The sequence below is a fragment of the Pempheris klunzingeri genome, chromosome 2 (assembly GCF_042242105.1).
Source record: "Pempheris klunzingeri isolate RE-2024b chromosome 2, fPemKlu1.hap1, whole genome shotgun sequence".
Taxonomy (NCBI): Eukaryota; Metazoa; Chordata; class Actinopteri; order Acropomatiformes; family Pempheridae; genus Pempheris; species Pempheris klunzingeri.
The window spans coordinates 23,268,624-23,286,646 of NC_092013.1; the positions used below are offsets into that span (position 1 = coordinate 23,268,624).

Below are 18,023 nucleotides of genomic sequence, written 5' to 3' on the forward strand. Positions count from 1 at the left end.
TGACTTGAAAATAAAATTTAATCAAGGATTTTACAAAATCAAATTCTTGATTAGAAAACAGTTAAATACCAAATGAATTCAAACCAACCAATCAGCTGACACCATCTTCATCATTAGCCAGCCTTCCTCACAGCTCACAGAGCTCAATCATTGAACAATACTCAAAAAAAAAAGCTGGGGGGGTCATGCCCAAATATGCTAAAGAGAATTAACAACAGGAAACAGGAACTAAACAGGAAGGAAAACGGTGTCCCTCGTTCTCTGACCTGATGAACTTAAGTCAAACAAACCTGTCTGTGTCGACCAATAGGAGAGGAGGATATAAAAGAGGGGTGGGCTCTAATGTCCAGTGTCCAGAGGGTAGCGCTATTGGAGAGTCACCGTCGCGGAGGCGGGGCCAGCAGCTGCGTGGCAGTGGCAGACTCTGGAAACAGGTTGTGGTAGGTAGGCAGAGGGATGTACGCTGCTGTGATCATCTTACCTGAAACAAAAGGCGAGACATCAGACCTGTGCCCCAATTGGTCCACAGCACAGAACAAATGTGTCATGTGACAGGGTGTCTTACCAGCAAAGTATCTTCCGTGTAGAGCATTGACAGCGGCCATGGCAGCAGGGATGGATGGACACTTGACGTAGACGTTTCCCTGAGAACAAGCAGAGGTTGAACTTAACTTTATTATATATTATTTACAGTGCAACATCACCCACAGAGTCTGTGCACACTTTACAGCTTAAAATATAACACAAACAGAGGCAGAACAGACAGTTAAACAGTTCGTAAAACATTAATAACACTGAGGTGATAAGTTATCAAAGTAGAGGCCAGTTTAAGCCGAGATGTTAAGGAGATGATGTAGTAATTTGTCTGGAGTTGTAGGAAGGAGCCAATCCATTTAAAGCTTTTTTTTTTAACTGTCCCATACTGCAATTCATTACTGTACTCTACTGTCTTTCTTTAGCTGCATGATTAAAACAGGAGTGCTGCTGTTCTGTCAGACACTTGGGCGACAGACTGAAACACCTACTGTGTAACATGCTGTTAGCATAACAAGCTCTGTCTGTCTGTGAAGCAGACCGGTTGTGGATGAAAAGAAGTTGCTGTGATTCTTACCTAACCATTAATAACATCCTAAGCCTGAAAAGGTCGTGCCAGTACATCAATAAATCTAGAATCAATGTTGGAGCAGCATTGTTAGTGATCTCTTGCATCGATCCACTTTGTCAGTGCTTCCGAATTTGAATATCTGCTGATACTGATACTTAATGAAACCAGAGCTCTTTTTCTTGACTGTTATCATCATCATTACTATTATCATTAGTAGTACTAGTACACAGCACTTATTAAAAGAGCAAAATATAGAAAAATAAACAAAATGTATTAATTAAATTAATTCAATCAATCTTAAATGTATTCCAAAGGAATTTATTTGAACTGTAGGCTAAAGAAGGCTTTACATCCGAGCACGTGTAGGAGAACATTTCTATGGCAAGTTTAATGTTTTGAAAAACCTGCAATGCATTAACAACTACTACAGAAATGAACACAAGAAATCTTTTTTGTGAAAATGTGTGCAATGCATTGAATTAAGAATTATATGAATCTAAAACTCTGCTCTATGACTGAACTGCTCTATAAGAGAATTTTAAAAAGTCAATGCTTGAGAGCTGAGTAACAACAAGGTGATGGTGTCCTTTCCTCAACCTGCCGGCGTATGTTACCAGTGAGGAAATCCTCCACTCGGGGGTATCAGCCACCTCTGCCATATAAGCACAGGATGTGGCCATTACTGGTGGGACTCCTTTCATTTAAGTGAAGTTTAATGAACTACCATACTCTGAGATTTAATACTGCTTTGGGTACAGAGTAATTCTGTGTCTCTGACACGAGATGTGGCACATGGCAGCAGGCAGGTGCAGAGGCTGCAGATCAGCCAGCTGCTGCTATAGTTGTGGAAGGGGCAGGCAATGTTGTCCACAGGAGCAATGAGGCCTGTCTGAGGGTCTGAGTCTGGTGCTCTGCCCGCTTTGTCCAAAATGGAAAGTCCTGCTGTCACACCAGACACTGAATGCCACCTGCTGTCCTCACAGCTGCAGTCCTCTGTGGCTTTGAATGACACTGTTTAATTACTAATTCATTTGTGCTACATCATTTTGGCTGTGGGCTTAAAATTCCATCTTTGCATATTTATATTTCATTAAAACATCAGACTATGGAATGTGTGTACAGAATGATCTGTATGTGGACCGCTGACAGCAGACTGATATCTGATGAGTGAATTATGTCAGTATGGCATTAGATCGTTCCTAACTCCAGGCATGACTCATCCCCTGAATATGACGCAGCATCTAGTTGGTCAACTAAACTGTGTGTCCTCGTATCGCCGCGTACATAAGTGTTTAGGTCAGAGCTGACTTGTACCTCGGCGGAGTTCTTGTCGACGTAGATGTGAACGACTCCTCCGTGTTTGTTACACTCCTCTATGACATCATGCTGGATATCCATCTCCCAGCCAGGAGCTTCCTCACTGAAACAGAGACAGCGACTGTTCAGCTGCACATCAACACACACATTATCCACCCTGCATCCAAGGTTTTAAAATCAAGCTTAAACATGATTCCTGCAGTTTCCAAACCTGCAACTGACCCGCACATCACAGTACCTGAAGGGGTTAAACATGTTGGACAGTTGGAAGCAGTGTGTGGCAAGCGGCTGAGAGGGAAGAGTCAGAGCAGCAGAATTCATGTTCATGTTGAGAGCTGGATTCATAGCTGGATTCATAGCTGGATTCATAGCTGGATTCATGGCAGCTGAAACACACACATTAAAAAAAATGAAAAACGTTTTTGCCCTCAAGCTGCCAAACATCAACGTTACTGTATAGTCAGAGTTCAAGAGGGTATCATCCAAAGTAAGTTTAGTGCAAGTTTCCCAGATTGAAGCTTTAAATTAAGATAAACTTTATATTTTAACACAGGAGGACGGTTTTATCCATCATCTCTGTTAGAAACATGTTATGAGGAGATGAGAGAGAGAAAATCTTGGAACTTGTCCTTTAACAGCTGTGGTCAGTGCTTCACAGGAAAGCAGAAACACACACAGTTAGTACACACAGGTGTGTGTTGTGTGTGTGTGTGTGTGTGTGTACCTGAGACAGCAGCCATGGCTCCTAGGGCAATGGCTCCACTCATCTGCAGAGCCTGCTGGGCAGCAGGGGGAATCTGTAGACCTGTGCCTGCTCCCAGGTGAGACACACACACACACACACACACAGTCTGTCAGTGGGGGCCGTGAAGCGTTACAGGTAGATCTTACAGGTGCATGTTGGTGTCGGCAGGTGGACATCTGGATCAGTTTATAGCACTCGCTCACCCTCAGCCAGTCGGGCCATCAGCTGCAGTCGTCCTGTGGTTCCGAGGTCGATGCCAGTTCGTTCAAGCTCGTCACTGTCGAGGAAAGACGAAGCTGTGGAAGCATCTGTCCGTTCCGTCACATGACCCACCTTCATAGGTCGACCTGCTAGCTCAAATCCGTTCAACTGCTCCAGAGCTTTTTTAGCACACTCTGCATCTGCAAACTGACAGACAGACAGACAGACAGACAGACAGCGTGTTCATAATCCTCAGTATTTTCCCATGAATTAAAGGAGAAACACTCCTGTTTCTGAGCTGAATGTCAGTGAACATGTGGCATGTTCCTTTTACACCCAACAGTGCAAACAAATCATCCAAATTCAAAATTCAACTTTGTCCATCAACATAAATGGATAAGACGACAACGACAAAATGGACAACCACATTAGATTACAGTATTTCTATTTTATTTATTTCAAGAGAAAATCTACTTACTCTGTCCTCTGGACCCCCAAAACACCAATGACTTAACCTGAAGCATGATAGTGGAAGCATGACTCCACTACTACACAGTAGTTTACAGTGTTGACCAGTGTTTTAGTGTTTGACTCCCTACCGTTTATTCATCTCTCTCTTCACTACCTCTGCTGCATCCTTGCTAAGCTAACACTAAGCCAACTGTTAAACGGCTCTGAACCTCCATCTGTCCATCAGTGAAGATGAAGGTCACAGCAAATGAAACTTCTGGTCACGAGTGATACGCGACCCGTTACCGGCCGGTATAGACGTCAGAACAAAAGTTACATATGTGGATGTACAGTCTGGATGACTGTAGCATGTATACCAGATAGATCACTTGAGGAAGTATGACAATGAATTGTACATCCACAGGATGTACAATTCACAGGATGTTCAATCACACAGTGTTCTCGTATAGTAATAGTTAACATGATGAGGGACAACATGACATAAAGCCCAGTTCCTTTATATGTGAAGTGGATTTGGTATGAAGTTACTCACAGGATGGAGATGTGAACCATAACTTCAAGATGTTTCAGGACATGTTAAAAGTCTTAAAAGTATCTGTATGAAATCTAAACTTCTGGTGAAAATAGCTGCAGGACTGATCTGCAGTCCATCTGCCTGTGACTCGCACTCAAACTACTATTCAGCTGTAACCATTGAGGGCTCCAGTTTCTCTAATGAAAAAATGCCTAAAATCTCTTCAGGCTTCAAACTGTTGGTTGGACAAACAAAACATGTCAGACTCTTATCTATGCTTTCTAACATTGTATGGACCACAAGATTAGAATGAGAAACTCAGAGGATAAATTATATAATCAATCATTGATCCTGATGATGATGAAGATGAGGAACTCACAGTGATGAAGCCATAGCCTTTAGAGCGTCCAGTCTCACTGTCCATCATCAGCTGGATGCTCTCAATCTGTGAGACAACAAACAGAAAGCAACAGTCAAACACTTTATCTGTGTGTTTGTACACGTATATGTATACAGATAGAACATATGCAGTGGTTTTAAGTAACCTGGTGCATTTACTCAGATACTGTACTTAAGTACAATTTTAAGGAAGTTTTACTTCCTCTTTCCATTTTATGATACTTGTGCAGTAGAAATATATAGTGCTTTTTACTCCTAAACATTAATTTGATAACTTAAGTTACTTTGCAGGTTCAGATTAATAACAAAAAATATGATCCACTAATAAATTAACATTGAAGTCATCTGTAAAGTCTGCAAAATCAGTATTTTTGTGTGTGTATGAGGTGTGTGTTGTGTATGAGGTGTGTGTCTGACCCGTCCAAATGGCTCAAAGATTCCTCTCAGCATCTCCTCAGTGATGTTAAAGTGCAGAGAGCCGACATACAGCCTCATTGGTCCTAATGTTCCCTTCTGCAGGTTGTTGGCTGCAGCTGCTGCCGCCCGGTTCTTCTCTGCCTGCACACACACAGACAGTCATGTGACTGCAGTTCACTCAGTGTGATGAAAACTGATTGTTGAGATGCACTTGAAGAAAAAGATCTGCTCCATTTAGTCAGCATTAAAGTGCATTAAAGAGTGTGTTTGTGTGTATGCATGTGTGTGAGTATCTGCGTACCTGTGAGGCCTGTACGATGATGGGCACTCCCAGCAGCCTTTGCCCCGTCAGCCCGATGGCAAGAGGAACTGAAGTGGCCTCCACAAACTCGATGTAGGCAATGCCCTTTGACCTGCGGGAGTTCCTGTCAGAGATCATCCTCACATCCCGAACCTGCAGAGGGACCACGGCAGCCGTTACTACGACAACACAGAGGACTGCCAAAACCACCAACATCACTTTGATGGTGACAGCCACCTTTTAAAGTGTCTGTTTTTAACCGTCCCTGCTGGCTCAAGAAATCCTGTTTGGTATCTGAGTCGACCAGGACAGGCTCACATTAAAAACCCATCTTATCTTTTACATTTACTCCTGATGTTAAAGAGAGTTGTCATTATCTCCATTCTGCTGCTCTGTGATCTGATCTCAAAATGCAAATGAATTAAAACTGGTGAACAAATCAACCCATGGTGAGTTACAGCTTGAGGAAAGTCATGGACATCATTCATTTTCAACTTATTGTTAGGGTTAATGGGTTAAGGTTAGTATGTTTTCATTAAGAATGTAGTCACACTGTGCGGGTGTTATACACACCTGCATGAGATCTGATCATAATGTGTTCTGCTCCCTTTGCACATTCTTACACTTTTATTGCAGCTGTCGGAAGTTGAATGTGGTTACTGCTGACTTTGAGGAGCTTTGTTAGTGGAGCTGTTCTTCAATAAAATCAGACCTGTTGTGGCCACTGTTTACCTTCCCCACAGCAGAGAAGAACTCCTCCAGGTCTCGAGGTCGTATCCTTGCTGCCAACTGCATACAGAATACTGTCCTGGCATCACGCTCCTCTGGAGTCAGGTTATCTATTGGCTGCCTGCATGTGCACCCACCCACACATTTATACACACACACACACACACACACAAAACAATCATTACAAACCTCTACATGCTTTGCTGTCATAAACATTTAGTCAGCTTTTACAGATTAACAGTCAAACTCTCACCTGATTGGACTTTTCTCCTTCCTCAAGGGACTCTTACTCTTCGACCGCCGACGGCTAGAAACACAAACACAGTCAGAGGTTTCTACTCGAGCCCTCGTTCATCAGTACAGCTTTTACCAGCTTTTATATGAGGTCTTATTGAAGAGGCCAGATGGGCGGTTTGTCTGCCTTGTGCACAGCTCCATCTCTTTTCAGTTTCAGAAAGAGATTCAAGAATTTACACGGACAGCATTGTCATGAGAACATGGAAATCCCTGACTGTCAGGAATACGGCCGGTGGCATTCTGGTCTGTTTTCTGGACAGAGGTACTCACTGCTTGTGGTGGTCTCTGTAGCGGCCCCCCCTCTCTTTGCTGCTCCGGCGCTCTCTACTGCGACTTCTTCGTTTGTCTCTGCTGCGGCTGCGTTTACGCTCTCGACTCCTGCTGTGCTTCTTGTCACGGCTGCGGCTGCGCTTCTTGTCATGGCTGCGACTGCGTTTCTTCCTGTCGGACACACAGCAGCCAATCAGAGCACCAATCAGGCCTGACACTGAGACTCGCCGCCAATGAAACTGCAGACTGACATATTCACTCACAGACTTCCTCGTGCTGAAAGATGTTTCATTAAGCTACAGAAGGAGGCTAAAGGACAACACATGACCTGGAGATCACACTGTACATCACACAGAAGTAGTATCTATCAGTAGTTGGGATGTGCTGATCAGGGGTCAGACGTGTAAAAATCTGCATTGAATCACAACCAAAAGTGTGTATGCACAAAGACAGAAATATGCAGATGAATTCTCTTCATAAGAAGATTTTTACTGAGATTCTCAGAACAGTTGTCATTACACATGGCTGCAGTTATTTATAGGGCCTATGTTAATGGTCGGTCGATACTGGTTTTTCAATGGCCGACGAGCAGTGTAGCCGATGCTCAAAATAAGCCAATATAAAAAAACAAGAACAATTGAACGGCTTATGAGTGAAAAATTACGTTTTAGCTCACTTAACAGCACTTATCTGCAAATAGCAGCATCTTCTTGTTTCTGAGAGAGAATGAAAACTTGTATATTTAGTTAATTTACTTAATTGAATCCTCCCTGAGGAGAGAGGAGAGTTGGGTAATAGAGAGTGACATTGGGAGTGGAAATCACTCCTGGCCAAGCCTGATCCCGAGTTTCTAATGGTGGTCAGAGTGAATCTAAAATATAAATCGGTACCAACGGTACGTGGAGTATAAACATACTTCTGTAGTTTCTGAACTTATTAAACCCAAGCACATACACTACTCACAAAAAGTTAGGGATATTCGGCTTTCAGGTGAAATTTCAGGATGAACCTAAAATGCATTCTAACCTCTCCAGGTGAACTTAATGTGACCTTCTCTAAACCTTTGAATGCACATGTCCAACTGTTCAGTGTTTCAGTACTTTTTGCACAAGTTGCTGTTCTCGAACAAGAAGCTTAACAGCAAAATTCACAACAGGTTTGATCCATGAATCCACCAATACATTTCCTGCTTCAGTTAGAATTGGTATTTAAACAGTCCTCCTCATCATACTGTTCACATTCTGACATCATGAGACCAAGACGACACCTAACAATTGATCAGCAGCACCTCAACACTGGAGGCTTCAAACAGGAAGTCCTCAGACGGAGGTGTTCACTGAGCTTAGAGGGTCACAGAGTGTCATCAGGAGGTTGTAACAGTGATACAGAGACTGGAAGAGTCACAGAAAGGAGAGGAGTGGACGTCCTTTGGCCACATCCCAATTTATTGAGACACTGAAAATTTTTTGTTGTGGTATACCTACCACTGTTGTTAGATTTTCCTTTTAATAAATTGTTTAAGATGAATACAATTACCATTGCATGCTTCTACTTAAATGCCCTACTTTCATGATATATCACTGTAGCATTCACTTTTTACATTTTCCATATATTTCACCTGAAAGTCGACTATCCCTAACTTTTTGTGAGTAGTGTATATCCATCAAGAAGGTTCCAGGTTCAAATCCGCTGCCCGGCATGTTTGCGATTTGAACCTTGAAGTGTGGAGTTCTCTGCATGTTCTCCCTGTGCTTGCGTGGGTTTTGTCTGGCTTCCTCCCACAGTCCAAAGAGATGCAGGTTAGGTTAACTGGTCACTCTAAATGCCTGTAGGTGTGAGTATGAGCGTCACTGGCTGTCTGTCTCTGTGTGTGTCCTGTGATTGACTGGTGACCAGTCCAAGGTGTACCCTGCCTCTCCCTCAATGTCAGCTGGGATTGGCCTATGACCCTTGTTAAGGTTAAGCGGTAAAGACAATGGACGGGTGCATATACAGTGGGGCAAAAAAGTATTTAGTCAGCCACCAATTGTGCAAGTTCTCCCACTTAAAAAGATGAGGCCTGTAATTTTCATCATAGGTACACTTCAACTATGAGAGACAGAATGAGAAAAAAAAAAATCCAGAAAATCATACTGTCTGATTTTTAAAGAATTTATTTGCAAATTATGGTGGAAAATAAGTATTTGGTCAATAACAAAAGTTCATCTCAATACTATGTTATATACCCTTTGTTGGCAATGACAGAGGTCAAACGTTTTCTGCAAGTCTTCACACACTGTTGCTGGTATTTTGGCCCATTCCTCCATGCAGATCTCCTCTAGAGCAGTGATGTTTTGGGGCTGTCGCCGGGCAACACGGACTTTCAACTCCCTCCAAAGATTTTCTATGGGGTTGAGATCTGGAGACTGGCTAGGCCACTCCAGGACCTTGAAATGCTTCTTACGAAGCCACTCCTTCGTTGCCCGGGCGGTGTGTTTGGGATCATTGTCATGCTGAAAGACCCAGCCACGTTTCATCTTCAATGCCCTTGCTGATGGAAGGAGGTTTTCACTCAAAATCTCAAGATACATGGCCCCATTCATTCTTTCCTTTACATGGATCAGCCGTCCTGGTCCCCTTGCAGAAAAACAGCCCCAAAGCATGATGTTTCCACCCCTATGCTTCACAGTAGGTATGGTGTTCTTTGGATGCAACTCAGCATTCTTTCTCCTCCAAACACGACAAGTTGAGTTTTTACCAAAAAATTCTATTTTGGTTTCATCTGACATTCTCCCAGTCCTCTTCTGGATCATCCAAATGCTCTCTAGCAAACTTCAGACAGGCCTGGACATGTACTGGCTTAAGCAGGGGGACACGTCTGGCACTGCAGGATTTGAGTCCCTGGCGGCGTAGTGCGTTACTGATGGTAGCCTTTGTTACTTTGGTCCCAGCTCTCTGCAGGTCATTCACTAGGTCCCCCCGTGTGGTTCTGGGATTTTTGCTCACCATTCTTGTGATCATTTTGACCCCTCGGGGTGAGATCTTGCGTGGAGCCCCAGATTATCAGTTGTCTTGTATGTCTTCCATTTTCTAATAATTGCTCCCACAGTTGATTTCTTCACACCAAGCTGCTTACCTATTGCAGATTCAGTCTTCCCAGCCTGGTGCAGGTCTACAATTTTGTTTCTGGTGTCCTTTGACAGCTCTTTGGTCTTGGCCATAGTGGAGTTTGGAGTGTGACTGTTTGAGGTTGTGGACAGGTGTCTTTTATACTGATAACGAGTTCAAACAGGTGCCATTAATACAGGTAACGAGTGGAGGACAGAGGAGCCTCTTAAAGAAGAAGTTACAGGTCTGTGAGAGCCAGAAATCTTGCTTGTTTGTAGGTGACCAAATACTTATTTTACCGAGGAATTTACCAATTCATTCATTAAAAATCCTACAATGTGATTTCCTGGATTCTTTCCCCCCATTCTGTCTCTCATCGTTGAAGTGTACCTATGATGAAAATTACAGGCCTCTCTCATCTTTTTAAGTGGGAGAACTTGCACAATTGGTGGCTGACTAAATACTTTTTTGCCCCACTGTATATCCATCTATGAAATATGGATGTTGTATGCCACAGATGCATCCCACTTTGAGGGATAGAAAATCAAAAAACTTTATAGATGTCATTGCAATTTGACATATTTGGATTATTGCATTCCTTTAATTTTAAAATGTACTATGTGAAACTTTAAGCAAATTCTTGCTATTACTGACACCGGTGGTTGTTAAGTGAACTGCAACCAGCATCCTGTTGGTCCTGCTCACCGTCATTATTGTCTAAAATCAACACAGTTTATCATAATAGATGTTACTATCATGGATCACATTGTCCGGTGAGGGAGCAAGGAGCCAAGCCAAGGTTCCTCCATGAATTGAATGCTCTGCCGATATTAACCCAATTTTTGGCCACAACGATCACGTTCCCTTTTGGCTAAAGGGGCTTCACTAGATAAAACTTTTTTTTTTATTTGATGCTTATCTGAACTTTGTATTGGACTCTGTGCTGTGGTGGGTCCTAGACTAACATTACCTAGTGTTGCAAACTGTTGCTGCTGTCAGGAAGCTGAAAAGAGGCAACACACTCAGAGGGGCACATAAGCATCACATTCCTCTACATAGAAATCAATCCACGGGCTGTTTTAGGCAATCAGGAACATTGGGGAAGGTCTCACTTAAGTTACGTTACAGTCTGTTCTCACATTGGTATTAAAAATCGATTAATACATGTAAATTGTTACGAATAGTACCTTTACACAGACCATTGTTTTATGCTATGTCATCCTCCAGTCATCCCTTGCCCAAATGGATCAATGACCCTCAATGACCCAGCACAGTTGCCGAACATTGCTTGTACAGACATTTATACATTTTTGATTGAATCCCCATGTAGGTTTAGGCAAAGTGTTGTCTGTGAATAACCAACCCATTAATAGCCAACTGTTTGACTGAGATTTAGTTGGACAATAGTCTGATGATGCTCTACTGAACGACTGTAATGTCACCCCAGAGGGTTCTCACTCAAGCTAGAAATACCTGTCACCAGCATCATTTAACCATTTACCACACTGACAGTCAATATTAATGTTTAAATGCGCCTCAAATCTCAATAGGAAAGATTTTAATCATAAATTGTTCAATTGATGGATAATAATGTCTCTTGTACTCTTACCCAGAAAGTGGGCACAGCTTTGGTGCTTGATTTTTATGATGCTAGAGAGAGCTATGCTATGAGGAGAGTGCTGACAATCACCACAGATCTGACAATCGTTCAAGAAAAAAATGTTTGTTGGTTAATTCGCAATGAAAGGAAATGTATATAGCATGTGATGTTGGCATTAACCTCAAAAACACAAAACAGTAAGGGGGGAGACCAGGTGGACAGACAGTGAGGTGTGTTTACCTCTTAGTACGTTCCTCCTGTCCATTAGGGCTCTGGTTCTTGGTATCCTCCTAAGGTCGACAGAGAACAGCATGAGGAGGCAGACGCAACATTCAGGTGTCAGGGAGGGGCGGGGTGGGGGAAGGAAGGGGGGGGCAAGAGAGAATATAAACACATTTTAATAAGTCACATTCAAACAGATTGTTCTGTGGAGGGGAGGGATGTTGGAGGGGGAGGGGGTCAGAAGTCAGTCTGGATCAGTCAGTCAGTCCCAGGCTGCACCCCGGGCTCTGTGTGGGGGGGTCCGGCAGCAGACAGACACACTCCACAGTCCAGCTCTTCTTCAGCCGGGTGGATGCTGTGCTGGTTTTGGCTGCTGGGACTCCTCTGAAGGGCCCTGAAGCAGACAGGAGTCTTAGTCACTTAACTCAGCCCAAAACCAGAACCAAGGACACACCCTCCACACGAAAGCTCAGACACTCCCTCACCTGTTCAGGAATCACACCTGTCAGTTTGACATTTTCAGTCCTTTAAAATCAGATCACATGTTTATATCAGTGTTAGACTAATTTCTCTCCCTCCAGTTGCTGACTTCACGTTCAGGCAACAGAGTCAAGCCTCATTTGTTTTTTACCCCACAGACGTTACCTGAAACCAATTAGTAATCTTTAATTCACTTCATTCAGTGTGACATGCTGTTCATGTTTTGTTCTAACCAATCAGCAGTGACAGACATATTAGCCAGTGATTGAAGAAGCAAGTTGATTTAAAGGAAGTTCTGAGATGTGTAGTGAAAGTCGTAGCAACAACTTCAAATATTAACACTAATACACATTTGCAGTCAGTATCAAAAGCTGTGTGTGTGTGGGCAACATGTGATTTACATGACGCACAATAAATTTCCATAGGACTCCTTTAATCCCTTTAAATCTGATTGGCTGACTGTCAAGTTCGCAGCGATTGGCAGGTGAGGAAAGAAATCAGTGTAAAACCCGATCACATGATCAGCAGTAACAGACAGCATCAGGCTTTGATTCAATGTACTGAAACATGTCAAACCCAGCTGTGTGGTGCTACCTAAATCAAACTAAAGTGACCTCACACCTTTAGACTTCCTGCAGCGCTTCTGAAATATAATGTGATGCTTCCCTATGACAACTGATAGAACTTACCTGCAGCTCACCTACACATGCCCCGCCCCCCGCCCCCCGCCCCCCGTCCCTCACTGCATCCTTACCTCAAATCAGGTCAAATGAGACCTGATCAAATGAGACCAGACCAAATCAGATTAGATTAGACACAATCAGATAAGGCCAGACCAGACTAGATCAAACCAGGTTGGACCTGATCAGAGCGGGCTCAACTAGATCAGATCAGGCCAGACTACATCAAACCAGACCATGTGACCCCAGATCAGACTAGACCTGACCAGATCTTTGTTGAAGCCTGACTCTGAACATGGCAGACCCTCGATCTTCCTCAGCTCTGTCTTCAGACCATACTGAGTCCCAGCTCAGAGTTGGGATCCAGAAGGGTGCTTATGCTAAGCTAATGGCTAACTTTTATGACAGCAGGCATGCAGTGCGATGTTGCCTTCCCATAATTCTCCTGTGGTTATTAAATCAGCCACTCCATGCTGTCCTGTCCGACCCTCTCTAACCCTTTACCTCCCAGAATCCTCAGCTGTATTTGTGGCACTGGGGGGGTTGGCCCAAAACCAGGTGACAGCTTACAGTTACCAAGGGAACCAGAGTAATGTTACCAAGGGGACCACAGTACAGCAATGCATGATGGGGGCTTTTTACTACCTTCATGTTTGTGACAGATCACACTGGCATTCAGGGGAGTAGAGGTGAGAAATCGTTAGGCAAGTCTACAAAGAGAGATAGATGGGCATTTATTCATGACAGTCTGTGAAGGAACGCCATCATTATCATCATCATCATCATCATCGTCAGCCTGACTCTACTGCTCAGAGACTCAACACAGCTGCTCAGAGGCAAGAAACAGCCTGCTGTCAGCTGTGATTACAGACTGATCCTGGAAATCCAAACCAACAGTGAAGCGAAACAGCCATGAGTGTTGCACATTCAAGAAACTTTCAACACTGAGCGACACCGGATACTGAACCTCAACATGCTTTGAAAGGCATCCGACTTTATCGCATGTAGGTAAACTTCTTTACTAGACAATGATGTGTTGAGCAGGTTTGCATATGCTGTTGACTGAGAAGAACTCTTAAAAGCACATATATTGTGCAAAAAATAACATTCACAAGTTCTTTTGTCCAATCAACATTCCAAGACTTCACTTTAATTTCCTGTTACATATGGCAAGGAAAAGCACCAAATCCTCATATTTGATTCTCTGAAAGCAGAGAACGTTTTGCAATTGCGCTTTAAAAATCAATCAAATGATTATTAGATTATGAAAAAAGTTCCTGATCAATTTTCTGTTTATCAGGAGATCAATTAATGGACTCACCATTTCATCAATAAGTGTGGTATCCACTTTTTCTGCAGTAAGAAAAAAATCCTGGACTTGACTTTAAGAACTGCAGCTGCCTTACAGTAACTTCACCATGACAACAGATGTGAAGTCATCTGTTAGTTCAGGGATTAAAATCATTACTAATCAATGTACAACCGGAGTTCTGCTCTCACACAGCAGGTGTGTTCATCTGATGGCTCTATGGCTTTCAAAGTTTTACACTATTTTAGGTGGTCAACACTAACAGCTCCCATTCAAATACATTCAGGTATTTCTGGTTCCCAGTCAGTGTTACTATTCTAATACTAATACTACACTACTCACAAAAAGTTAGGGATATTCGGCTTTCAGGTGAAATTTCAGGATGAACCTAAAATGCATTCTAACCTTTCCAGGTGAACTTAATGTGACCTTCTCTAAACCTTTGAATGCACATGTCCAACTGTTCAGTGTTTCAGTACTTTTTGCACAAGTTGCTGTTCTCTAACAAGAAGCTTAACAGCAACATTCACAACAGGTTTGATCCATGAATCCACCAATACATTTCCTGCTTCAGTTAGAATTGGTATTTAAACAGTCCTCCTCATCATGCTGTTCACATTCTGACATCATGAGACCAAGACGACACCTAACAATTGATCAGCAGCACCTCAACACTGGAGGCTTCAAACAGGAAGTCCTCAGACGGAGGTGTTCACTGAGCTTAGAGGGTCACAGAGTGTCATCAGGAGGTTGTAACAGTGATACAGAGACTGGAAGAGTCACAGAAAGGAGAGGAGTGGACGTCCTTTGGCCACATCCCAATTTATTGAGACACTGAAAATGTTTTGTTGTGGTATACCTACCACTGTTAGATTTTCTGTCAATAAATTGTTTAAGATGAATAAAATTACCATTGCATGCTTCTACTTAAATGCCCTACTTTCATGATATAATATCACTGTCGCATTAACTTTTTACATTTTCCATATATTTCACCTGAAAGTCGAACATCCCTAACTTTTTGTGAGTAGTGTATACCTTTCCTGGGCAATTAGGAGTTTGGGAATGTTGTGCAACCCGAGCCCTGAAACCACAGCATCCCCACGCTTACACATTAAATGAGAGACTGTGGAATGCTGCAGTCCACAGAGAAGACCATGTTCAGAAGGTCTACACGTCTCTCCTGATCTGGGTTAATATGAATGTGGATCCTCTTCCCACAGCTCTGAGTCAGTTAACATGAGCTGTTTGAGGAGCAGTAGAGTCCGGCTGAAAGTCTCAGTAACACAGAGGACAGACCAACGCTCACCTTCCTGTAGGGAGCCTCCAGCATCGCCTCGATGTCCAGGTCGTCTGCCATACTGTTGCTGGTCTGCGCACACACACACACAAACAGAACCATCAAACTCTGATACATCTATAGTCAAGTTTCATTCAAACATAGCAGAAATTTTAAGTGTTCATTGGTTGATACAAAAGCAAGGGCAGGTGAGGTAGGAAGTAGGGAAGGGACAACTGATCCCGCAGTTTTACGCCCCTAGCCCACATTCATTTTAATGCTGCCTTCAAATGCCTACCATTCAAGCGGTTATATCATGAAAACATTGTTACTATGCAAAGCTGCTAACCAACATGGATGCCAAAAGACTCCTCGCTGTTGGCGTCTAGAAGCCACAGAGGCTAATACTTTAGCTAGCTAGTGAGTGAGTGGGTAACATAACGTTAACGCAGGCAGTTGGGAATCAACATTTTACTCAGACATAAAATTACCAAGAAAAACTCTATAACTCATTTGTGGGTTGTCTCCCCTGTTAGCTGGGCAGGTGCAGCCACTTTCATTGATTACAGTGGAGGTGTATTGCTGCAGCAGCTCTTTATTTATTTATTTATTTATTTTAAAGACAACTCCCTCCCCTTTCACATCATCCGAGAGAAAGTCAAGCATTTACAAAAATATATTTTTCCCCACTTACGATGAAAATCCCTGAATGTCTGTTTAAAGTACTGTATATTCCATATTTTTCTTGCAGTCAACAAATCCCATGAAAAACACTAGGAACGAAGTGAGCCAGTATTGTCTGTGGAGCTAACAGCTAATAAATCATATTCCTCTATTCCACAGGGCTCCATTTTTCTACAAAATCTTAAAAGACACACACTAAATGAGCCACACTGGGCAACATGTTCCTTCTTTACGATGACTCTGGGACCTGTAGCTCATTTTGCATCAATCCCACATACATATATTCCATTTTTTGATATTATTGTCAGTAATCAATATGTAAACATAATAAATTATCATTGATGAGCGCCTTCTGGTCCAGGTAGAACACTAAAATGCTGCTTACATATTAATGCAATAAATCAATTCTGTAGTTACATACATTAGTATCTTGTATATTTGTCTTCTGCACTCTGTCATAACACTTTGACAACAGTGAAACAGTTGAACTCTTTTACTTGTAATGAAGTATTTCTACTGTATGGTATTTCTACATTTAAGCTCCAGGAATAAAGACAACAGCAGGTTGACACAAGGCAGCTCAACCCTCAACCGCTCAGAGGGTGAAATAACATTAAAGACACTTCTAATGCATTTAATAGAGATGAGTCCGGTGACCTGAAGAAACCTGACCGCTGCTGACTTAGCTGCTCAGAATAAGGTTAGAGCTCTGAGGTGACATTAGCCACACACGGCTCAGTGCCCCGTTAACAGCCAGCGGACAGTCACCGTTAAACCGTGTGCCCGGTGTGTCGGTGTCAGTCCGGTGCTGTCACCTCAGTCGGTGTACGGTGGACTAACTACACCGGAGACCTTCGCCGCTAACAGCTCGCTAGTTTAGAGGGCTGCTAGTCTGGAGCTGCTAGCCAGAGCCGAGCAGGCCTCCAGCGGGATCTACCGGCTCTTTCACCGGCTGAGCACCGAGTCAGTGATAGTTACGGGAGGCAGCGTGCAGTTTTACCTGGATACACAGCGGCTCAGAGGGTGATAACCGGCAAACTGTCACTCTATTCGGTTAACGGAGCTCTTTCGTCGCTGCCCTCGCTGCGAGACTTCGTGGTTTAAATGGCGTATACAGGGAGCCCAGCTGTTATCGCGAGACTGTCCCAATGAGAGATCATAACACAGCTGTAGTACTATTATCATTAGTTCAAGTTAAACTGAACACCTGTCACTGAAAAACTGCAGCTCCAAGTGTTGACATCATCAAAAATCTATACATGTATTGGCCTAATTAGGTGAATAAAAACAGATGGAAATGATAGAAGTTAAAACAGAAATATCAAACTAGTTCACATTTTATGGATTAATATCTATATTAAGTGCATTTCACATCATTCGAAATAAGTAATCTAGTGATAATTGATTGATTAATAAGAGTGATTATTTGATTGATTTCAGAACTTTAATTATTTAGCCAATGGACGGTCCTATGTGCCAAGGGTACGCCTGGGGGGAACTTATTGTTCATTCTCATAAGGGTAAGAAGGAAAAAAAGCCATTGTGTAGCAGTTTGTGAACAACATAAAAGACAAATCCAAATCTCCAGTTCCCCCTCCTCCCAGGAAAAGAAAGGGATCCAAAAAGGAGACCTTTTATCTGGAGACATGATAAGGAAGGAAAGCTAAGGGTCACAGTGTCCTCATCATACATGTGAGGGAAGCACTTAATAACTGGTGTGCCAACTGGTGCTGGCCTGTATCACTGCAGACAACCAGGCAAACATCATGTGGTTCACATGGCTGAACAGTTAAACTGGCCATGGCTGAACTGCTTTGGTCACATTTTGGCAGTGACAAACGCAGTGGCAAGCTCTGAGGACAGCCTGGTCAGTACATTCTCTGGTTGAAGAGATGTGGCGCAAGCAGAGCTCCAAA

The 18,023-nt window shown here is 42.9% G+C and overlaps 1 protein-coding gene across 2 annotated transcripts; it reads right to left on the reverse strand.

Moving 5' to 3' along the window:
* On the reverse strand, positions 1-13,501 carry LOC139211358 (RNA-binding protein 39-like). 2 transcript variants are annotated; one of them, XM_070841657.1, is made up of 14 exons: positions 13,481-13,501; positions 11,694-11,743; positions 6,767-6,937; positions 6,453-6,506; positions 6,203-6,320; positions 5,471-5,623; positions 5,170-5,310; positions 4,733-4,798; positions 3,371-3,575; positions 3,147-3,233; positions 2,661-2,808; positions 2,420-2,525; positions 566-644; positions 1-481 (listed from the first exon to the last, which is right to left on the reverse strand). In XM_070841657.1, exons 1-14 carry the CDS (start codon positions 13,484-13,486, stop codon positions 378-380), a joined length of 1,488 nt encoding a protein of 495 aa, XP_070697758.1. In that variant the 5' UTR covers positions 13,487-13,501; the 3' UTR covers positions 1-377. The 2 variants fall into 2 exon arrangements, with proteins under 2 accessions (XP_070697758.1, XP_070697759.1); XM_070841658.1 differs by lacking the exon at positions 3,147-3,233.
* Positions 13,502-18,023: the final 4,522 nt, after the last annotated feature.